Raw genomic sequence first — 10044 nt, forward strand, 5'->3', positions numbered from 1 at the left:
ACTTTTAAAAAAATATTTATTTATTTACTTAGTCCCTTTGTTGCCCTTGTTTTTATTGTTGTAGTTATTGTTGTTGTTGTTGTTATTGATGTCTTTGTTGTTGTATAGGACAGAGAGAAATGGAGAGAGGAGGGAAAGACAGAGAGGGGGAGAGAAAGACACCTGCAGACCTGCTTCACGGCTTGTGAAGCAACTCCCCTGCAGGTGGGGAGCCGGGGCTTGAACTGAGATCCTTACACTGGTGCTTGCACTTTGCGCCACCTGCATTTAACCCACTGCTCTATGGACCCACTCCCAGATTGCCAGTCTTTATAAACATGAGGAACTGAGCTGGATCTCCAGCAGAAAATATGTTAGAGAGGTGCTCTGGCTGTATCTCTCATTGATAAATATATGACTGATTGATTGATTGATTGATTGAACAGAGAAAATCTGAGAGGGAAAGGGGAAATAGAGAGAGGGAGGGAGGGAGGGAGAGAGAGAGAGAGAGAGAGAGACCTGCAGTATTACTTCACTGATTTGTGAGGCTTCCCTCCTGCAGATGAGGACTGGGAGCTTGAACCTGGGTAATGTATGTGAGCATTACTGAGTGCCTCACCTTTATAATTCTTTTTTTAAGTGGGAAACAGATGTTAAACTACCTTCAGATCTGCAAAATCCTCCAGTTCATCTTTAAAAATGTCCTCCCTTCACCTACATAGTGTACCTGCTTTGCCATGTGCATGACCCAGCCCCCAAATGCACTGGAGGAAACCTTAGTGCGGTAGCATCTCTCCCTCTGTCTCTTTATGTATTTCTCTTCCTTTAAAAAATTTTTTATTACCTTTATTTATTGGATAGAGACAGTCAGAAATCAAGAGGGATGGGGTGATAAAGAGACAAAGAGACACCTGCAACATCGCCTCACCACTTGAAAAGCTCTCCCCCTGAAGGTAGGAATTGGGGGCTTGAACTTGGGTCCTTGCTCATTGTAATATGTGTGTTCAACCAGGTGTGCAAAAGTCAGCCTGGAGTGGTGAAGCATCAGTGACAACAAATTTTTTTTTTAAAAAAACTACCTTGTAGCCTGTGTGTTATGTTATGAGGGTGGAGAGAAGGTGGGTGACTCAACTGGTAGAGTGTGGGGTTTACAGACTTAAGGTTCTCAGTTTGATCCCCTATGCCATATATACCAGAGTAGTGATACTTGGGCTTCTCCCTCTCTTTTCATTACTAAGTTTTAAACTGATTTCCTTATTTTTATTTTTACTGGAGCACTGGCTGGGGCACTGGTGGTGCTGGGGCATGAACCAGTGAATGGCATCTGAGTTATGAGAGTCTTTTTTTCATAGCCACTGTGCTATTTTTGCAGCCCTATAAACCTTTTTTTTAAAGACTTGTTTATGAGAGAGAAAGGAGGAGATAGATAACATGAGAATATCACTCTGACACATACACTGTCAGGGACTGAATTTGGGGCCTCGTGTGAGAATCTAATGCTTTATCCTTACCCATGGCACCATCTCCCAGGCCCCAGAAATGCTTTCAAGAATTATTTTACATTTTCAAACATAGCCATGTGAAAGCCTTTAATAATAATAGTAAACTTCTGTAACCTGTCTGAAATTACAATTCCTGTGATACCTGATATATATATATATATATATATATATATATATATATATATATTTTTTTTTTTTTTTTTAACAAGAGCACCACTCAGCTCTGGCTTATGGTGGTGCAGGGGATTGAACTTGAAACTTTGGAGCCTCAGACAAGAGAGTCTCTTTGTATAACCATTATGCGATCTACTCTCTACCCTGGTCCCTGATTCTTTTGGGCTGGGGACAGGAAAGTGGTCATGCAGCAGGGAGTGTGGATCGTGTGTCCAAGTGGCCTCATGCTGGAATGACAGGCAAGTAAAATTGCTAAAACACAAGACTCTAGTTTGAGGATTTGTCTTGAACTTTGTTCACAAGGATTTCTTCAAGCCAATGCTGTTATTTATTTCTAGTTACAGTCAGCCTGCCCTGGGCCCTGCTCCTCTGTGCATCAGCCTGTCCAATTGGAAAGGGTCCACATACCAGAGAGTGGGAGACCTTCAAGGAAGTAGGAGCCAGGACTTTGAGGACAGAAAGTCGTCAGCAGTGGGACTGGACTTTTCAGAGTTGAATCCATAACCATAAAACATAAATCAGTGCCAGGTAGTTTTAATGGCCTTCATTCTCCCTGATGAGCTAAGCACACCCCCCTCTCACCCCCATCTCAGGAGAGTCAACACCAGAGCTTCATCTCTCACTGAATTTGAGGTTAGAGGACACCCCCCTGAGGCTCACTGCCTTAGGCCTGCCTGGACTTGAAACCAGGGCCACAGTCACTTATCTTTAAGAACCACAGCACACCAAAGGGACAAACAGGCCCCTGCAGGCGGGGCAGGCCACTAGTGGTCAAGGGCCTGGGTGGGGCGAGTCAGCTCCCCCTCAGTCTTCCATTGTAGTAGCCTCTGGGGGCCCCGGGGTCCACGCCGTAGGGGTCCTGAGAGCTTCGGGGCTCCCTGAAGAGGTGGCGGAAGCCTGCAGTCCCTGGACCACACGACTCAGAAGGTCCTTGAGCTGCCTCAGCTCTCGGAGCAGCAAAGCCAAGTCATCGGGCTGTGGCGGGACGCAGGGGGGCGCTGCAGCGGCGGTGAGGCCCTTGCTGGCGGGGACTTCGGTGGTGGTATTAGGGAGAAAGGTGGCTGAGGGCGCAGAACGCGACACCGGGGGCTTCCTGACCGACAATGGCTCTCCTCCCAGCGTCTGCGGGGCCGGAGTGGAAGCGGATGCGGGATCCAGGGGAGACGCTGCAGAGAAGAGTGGGTGGGGCTGGAACCCTCGCAACCAACTAGGGTAGGGGCAGAGCGTGCAGGGGCAGAGGGTTGAAGGTTCAGAAGGAGAGGGAGACAAAGAGGTGCATACAGAGCGGACAGGGGGTGCAAAGAACAGTGAAGGGATGTGTTGAGACCTGCCACTCCCCCCCACACACACACACTCATACACACACACACACACACACACACACACACACACACACACACACACACACTTCATCTTGCTCAAGCTGTCGCCTGTGTGAATGCACCTGCTGGGTGGAACAGACTGTTCACCAATGACTGCACCCAGAAACTTCCCTAGACTTCGTGATCAATCTCCATGACTGTTTTTAGGAACTGGAAATTGAAAAATCCTAGAAAAGGCATCCTCCTTTACCCCATAGGAGCGGCTCTCAACTCTAGCTGCTGTTCTGGCCATGAGAGTCACCCCTCACATGTTAATTAAAGCTTGCTTTGTCTGCTCTGCTATCTCATTTATTTCTTGCTTTTCTAACAGGCAGGTCTGGGAATGAGAGGGTGGGGTGGTGGAGCAGAGGAGCAGGTATAGGGTGAGGAGGAGACTGGGGAGAGAGCGGGAAATGGGGACATGAAGAGACTCTAGAAGAGGGGGGCATGCTAATGCGGGGTGAGCTCTGTGCAGCATCTGTGGTTCTGCTTCTGAGTGTGTGTGTGTGGGTGCTCTGAGGAGGGTTCCCGGCCTGCCTGATTGTCCAGCAGGCTTTTCAGTGGGTATGGGGTCTTTTCTGGGAGTGTGTGTGTGTGTTCTCTGGGGCCTGCCTCGAAGTGAATGTCCAGGTATATTTCTTGGGGGTCTGGCTCTCACCCGGGGTAGGAGGTTGCAGCCAGGGGCTGCGTTTGCGGACGCTGCGGGTGGCCGTGGCAGCCTCACACCAGAAGGCCTCCAACTCGTAGCTCTCGGGCTCGGGGACCACGAAGTCAGGAGCCCAGTCAAAGCGACGGACTGGGCGGCTGTACTTGTAGAAGGCGAACTGCAGCAGCGTGTCACGCTTGTGCGGGTGCAATCTCGTGTCACAGCGCAGCAACACACCTCCAGCCCGCTCCCCGCCCATCACACGTAGCAGGGGTGCATGGAACAGCTCTGCAGGCCAGAACTCCAAGTTAAAGGTGCTTTGAGACTCTGGGCCCTTGACCCCTTTGTCCTGCTGGCATCTCAGGGCTCCAGGCCGCTGGGAGACCAAGAACATGTGGGAAGGGGGCTCTTCCACCTTTGGGCAAATGGATCCCAGCCTTCAAATCCCAAGAGACAGGAAAGCTTCAGGTCATGTCCCCCCACTTTTTTAGAGGACAGAAATTGAGTGGGAGAGCAGAGATAGGGAGGGAAGGAGGGAGAGAGAAATGCCTGCAGTACTGTTTCATCACTTGTGAAGCTCCCCACCACCACATGGGGACAGGCTTGAACCTAGGTCCTTGCACATGGTAGTGTGTGTACTCAACTGGCTGCCACAACCCCGCCCACATGAGATTATACATATATATATTTTATGATGAGAAAGAGATGGAACCAGAGCATCTCTCTGACACGTGGGATGCTGAGGATGAAAGCCAGGACCTCAAGTTTGAGAGACACATCCCAATGGGCAGCCATTCACCTTCTCCAGTGTAGGCTTGTGGGGATGGGGTGGGGGGGAGTCTTCAGCGACCCCCCCCCACTGTCAACACCCCCTCTCCCCTTCTATGGGTCCCCACCCAGAGAAAGAAGCCGGAAGGTCAGGAGTATTCACGTGGGCCCCCTTAGAGGCTGCACTCCAGGGAGACGTGGCTGCCGCAGAGAAGCCAGTGGGGAGAAGGGTTGGCAAGAGAGCCCTCGGGGTGGTAGTCCCCTCCCTCACCTTCCGGGTCCCGATCCCCCGCACCTTGCACTGTGACCGCCACCTTGGCGGAGAACATGGGCGCACTCTCCACGGGGATGCGCATGGTGCCGGAGCACTGGTAGAAGCCACTGTCTCTGGTGCGTGCCTGCGGGACGCTGTAGTTGGCCCCGGAGTGGAAGTAGCGCACAGCGCGACCGTCGTGGTAGTAGTGCAGCTTGGCCACCGCCTTGTCGTACCAGCCACGGCAGCGCAGCACCAGCGGCTCGCCCTCGAAGACGGGCGCATAGGGCGCCTGCAGTATCAGCCAGTCTGCGGACCACCGGCCAGGCGCACCTGTATCGGGGAACCTCGGGGCTGGGGGGGCCCAGCGCCTCTGCTCCCGGACCCCAACTGCTCTTTTTTTCCTGCTAACTCAGGGCAGACCCCCTCCCCACCAAGAATTCTAGAACCCATGCCAAAGCAGGGGCTGATTGCCAGACGCAAGGACCTAGGGTTGAATTTCCTCCTCCCCACCTGCAGGGGAGGTCTCTTCCTTTCTCTTTCCCCCTGTCTGGCTCTGATTCTCTCTGTCCCTGGATAGAATAATTTTTTTAAAAAAGGAGGGGAGGTAAATTAAATTTTTTAAAAAAGGAAGGTAGTAGGGAGGCACAGACATAATTGTTGCTTGCAGCCGCCAAGTTCAAGTTCAAGTTCTTGGCTGGCTCAGGTGCTGGCTGCACCAGCTTGCGCAATAATACCTCCAGTGCCATTCACATCTTTCTCTCTCTCTCAGTCCCCCTTCTCTCCCCCTTTAAAGGGAATATATATATATATTTTTTTTTAAAAAAAAGAATTAACACATGTGAGTATTTCCCCAAAGTACAGTTAGAGACACAATAGTGATTGATAACAGAAGTTGGTTTTCAGTTTGAAGCAAGCATTATCACCTGTCTCTCACCCTCCTTTCCCACCCCACCCCACCCCCAACACAGAGCCAGTCTAGTCACTTGGGGCCACCACTTGCCCTACTCTGAGCCTGCAGCCCCCACCTGCTGAGAGGGTTTCTCATCTTTTTCATTTGGGTTCCAGTGTCCTGCTCAGAGTCCATTTCCCCCAGAAAACTCCCCTGAGCCTCAGGGTAGCCTTAGGGACCTCCCACAGTTCATCACAGTGCTGATCACAGTGTTACATCCCTGACTTGCACAGCCCTGACTTGGTTGACTTCTCCTTATCAAGAGTTCTGCAAGTGGCCACCACACTCATGCATCACTATCCACTGTGGTCCCAGGGTTCCCTGGGAAGCAGCTAATTTTGTGCCCTCATCAAACATCCTGGCATTTCTCAGGTCCTATTCAGAAACCTTAGAAGCATCCCGAGGAGTCACATGTCTAATAAAATTGAAATCACTAAGTACTTTTTCAATTGCTGCTTTTTCCCTTAACAACTTGTCCTAATTGTTTTTTTAAATCTTTTTCTTTCACCACAGGGGTTAAAAAGGGAGGGGCTCCAGGCTCACATGACTCCACCTCCACCAACTTTTTGTTTGTTTTGTTAAGATAGAGGATGAGCAACAAGGAGAGATAGAGACAAAGAAGGAAAGACACTACAGCACCAATCTACTATTCATGAAGCAAGTGTCCTTATGTGGTAGCAGGGCACTGAAGCCTGGGTCCTTTGGTTACACTATACCAAGTGAGCCATCTCCCAGCTTCTCATGGAGTGATCTCCCTGGTCTATTCATATATATATATATATATATATATATATATATATATATATATATATGTTCATATATGACAAAGAGATAACCAGAGCATCACTCTAACACATGCAATGGCAGGGTTCAGACTCAGGACCTCATGCTTGAGAGTCCAATGTTTTATCTACTGTGCCACCTCTACCGTGACTATATATATATATTAATTCAAGTGTTACTTACTTAACAGAGAAAGACAGAGAGAATGAGATTCAAGCATCACCCTGGAACATATGATGCCAGGGATCAAACTTGAAATACTTTTTTTTTAACTACAGCACTGTTCAGCTCTGGTTTATGGCAGTGTGGAGGATTGAACCTGGGACTTGGGAGCCTCAGCATGAGATAATCTTTGCATAACTATTATACTATCTTCCCCCATCCAAGACCTCATACTTGAGCATCCAATCCATGCTTTATCCATTGCGCCACCTTCCCAGTCAATACCTGGAGAGACAGTGACACTGCAGCACTACCTCACCATTCAAGGAGCTGCTTTTGGTACTGTCTATGATGCTGCCATGAACTCAAATCCAGAACTATCTCCTAGCTCCTCATAATTCATTTTAAACCTTGCAATTCATTTGTAGTTTCCACAGAAGCCAAGGAGAGACACTCAATTACTCTCTCCTTTACTGAGATGCTTACATCAAGCAGTCAAATGAAAACTCCTTCCAGGCCAGGACCTCACTTCTCTAGCTCTAATTTCCTCTTCCACTTTCTGCCCTGCTGCCTCTACCCCTCTATCCCCCCTCTCGTCCTCCTGTTCTGTTGTTGGCATCTCTGGCTTTTTGATCTCATGTGAGCAGAGCTGATGGGCCATCTACTGCCACAGGAGGGTGAGGAGGGCTTTGGAGTGTCTTACACATAGTGCCACATTGATACCCCCTTTGATTTAGAGACTCGAGGTTTCCTGTCCCTGCCCTGATGGGAATGACCAGTGACCCCTTCCAAAGAAGGGCAGTGTCACCACAGATGCTACTTGGCCACACACACACACACACACACACACACACACACACACCAAACCATGCAAACACTCACCATTGGACACGGACAGGTGAATGGGGTCACTGACAGGAGCCCCCCGTGTCTGGCAGCGGTACACCCCCGGGGTCTGCACCTCAATGCTCCTCTTGTGGGAGGGCAGGAGAAGGTGGCCTAGGTACCAGAGGGTGCTGACAGGCCGAAGGTCCAGGAGCAGTGGGTGGTACCCATCACAGTGCAGAATGACCCGCTCACCCTTGAAGATGGTGGTCCAGGGAGGGTGCAGGGATAGGATAGGCTTCTCCAAAGTGGCTGGAGGAGAGGGTGGGTTGAGGGGGAGTAGTGATGCATAAAAGAGAGCCAAGGGGCAACCCAGTAGGTGGCACAGTGGGTAAAGCATTGGATTCTCAAGCCTGCATTCCATCCCCGGCATCTTGTATACCAGAGTGATGCTCTGGTGTTCTCTCTCTCATCAAAAATAAAAATAAGGGGCCGGGTGGTGGTACACTTGGTTGAGCGCAAATATTACAGTGCTCAAGGATCCAGGTTTGAGTCCCCAGTTCCCACCTGCAGGGGGAAAGTTTCATGAGTGGTGAAGCAGTGCTACAGCTGACTCTCTGTCTCTCTCCCTCTCTATCACCCCCTCCCCTCTTGATTTCTGTCTGTCTCTATCCAATAAATAAATAAAGATAATAAAAAATTAAAATAAATGAATCTTAAAAGAACAGAGGGCCAGGTGGTGGCACATCTGGTTGAGTGTACATGTTACCATGTACAAGAACCTGGGCTTCAAGCCCCCTTGAATGAGCTGTAAAGCAATGCTGCTGGTGCCTCTCTTTCTCTCCATCTCCTTCTTCCACCTCAATTTCTCCCTGTCTCTATCCAATAAATGAATAAATAAAATGTTACAAAGAAAAGACAACCAAGGGGAGGTAGGCTGAAATGGGGAACTCTCAGCATATTGGCTCCTTGAACTCTTTCTTGTAGGATAGCCACATTTAAGGACAATAAACACCCAGCACCCCTGAGTGTTCCCCACCTCTGGACAGACATGGGGCAGCCCCAAGTGGGTCATTCAGGGATAGGTGACTTCTGGAAAGTGGGTTGATGGGGTATCAAGACTCACCAGTATGCCCACTGCCTGGAACCGCACTCACAGGAGGAAGGACGAGGTAAATGTTGGGGCCAGGTCGGGGGAAGGAAAGGAATATCCTGAGCTGGGGGATTTGGTTGAAGTCCTTCTATTCCCCTCTCCAAACAGATGAGGTGGGAGTGATGACTAAGTCCCTGCCTCCCACATGCACCTGTGTCTCCAACCCTACCCCCATGATTCCCTGTATCCTAAGTATTACAGAAGACTCACCCAGGAACAGGAGGATGGCTAACACCCACATGACTGCTGAGAGACCCAGAAGTGCTGGTGGGAGGGGTGACAAAAAGGAGGTGGCAGTGTAGTCACCCTCAGGTCAGCCCTAGTTCCTGACAGGTTGTGTCCTCTGAAGCCTAGGAAAGACCCTAGAACCAGACTCTAGCTGGGAGACTTCAGGCTGCCCTCACTGCCCATTCCATTCAATTCCCCCCAGCAGGCCCTACCCAGTGCTCCCTTTGCTTCCTCTAACTCCTTCCCCAGACCTCTTCCCCACTTGCATCCCTCTACCCACCCAGCCACTCCTCACTTGGGGCATCAAACTCCCAGCTGCAGTTCTCTAGAACCTCGCAGATCCACCTCCTGCCTCTACTTCTGGTGACTTCAGAGCCAGATGACCTGCATTCTCATGTAAATAGTTAATGCACTTTCCAGCCAGATAGTGTGTCTCCTTGGACTGGGGGCGTTCCTGCCCTAAGGAGGATTCTGAGACAGCCTCCTTCTCATTGTCAAGAACCCTCTTCTCCTGCTGGGTGCTAAGATGGTCCCTGTCAGCAGGTCAGACTTAGGGAGACAAGACAGTCATTCCCAAGACACCAGGTCCCTCCTCACCCTGCTTGGACAATAGGTTATGATGCCGGAGGAGCAGGGAGGGGAAGATAGGGGTGCTTGGGCATGGGCACAAAAAGGCAAACTAGATCCTGGGGTAGTTGATCCTCTGTTTTAGGATAAATGGCTTCAGGAGCCATGTCAGATTTTGCCCTATGTTCCCCAGATTAGTCAGCTTCTCATTAGGAGCCAGGTGAGTCCCCCTTTGCTTCCCAGTCTGCTCTTAAGTCTGACAACACACCACCACACCACTTCCAAAGACTAATGAAGACACACACACACTTGCCATAGTCCACATCAGCTGACTTTAGTTCAGCTTCACACTAAAAGCTAGATTTTTCCCCCTGGGAGATAGTTTCAGTAGGTAGATCTCAGGGCTTGCATATTTGAGACCCTGGGTTTAATCCCTTTTACTGGGCATATGCAGAGCAGTGCTCTGATGATTATCGTCCCTACTTCTCTCTCCCATTAAGTAAATATATCTTTAAAAAAATACTAATAGTTTTCTTACCATAAAAAAGGGGAATTTCAAGACTTCCCAAGAAATCCAACTGCACCAGAAATTCCCAAGGTGTGTGATCTTCCCTGAACTACTCTCAAAGAAGTCTCTCTTTCTCTCTCTGTCTCTCTCTCTCTCTGACTCTCTCTCTGTCTCTCTCTCTCT

At 49.7% G+C, this 10044-nt stretch overlaps 1 protein-coding gene across 1 annotated transcript; it reads right to left on the reverse strand.

Moving 5' to 3' along the window:
* Positions 1-2169: 2169 nt before the first annotated feature.
* Positions 2170-8957, reverse strand: FCRLB (Fc receptor like B). Its single transcript, XM_060196991.1, has 6 exons — positions 8769-8957; positions 8532-8546; positions 7463-7717; positions 4726-4992; positions 3675-3950; positions 2170-2821 (listed from the first exon to the last, which is right to left on the reverse strand). The coding sequence occupies exons 1-6, from the start codon at positions 8797-8799 to the stop codon at positions 2460-2462; spliced, it is 1206 nt and encodes a 401-aa protein (XP_060052974.1). The 5' UTR covers positions 8800-8957; the 3' UTR covers positions 2170-2459.
* Positions 8958-10044: the final 1087 nt, after the last annotated feature.

Source organism: Erinaceus europaeus, chromosome 9, assembly GCF_950295315.1.
Source record: "Erinaceus europaeus chromosome 9, mEriEur2.1, whole genome shotgun sequence".
NCBI classification, from domain to species: domain Eukaryota; kingdom Metazoa; phylum Chordata; class Mammalia; order Eulipotyphla; family Erinaceidae; genus Erinaceus; species Erinaceus europaeus.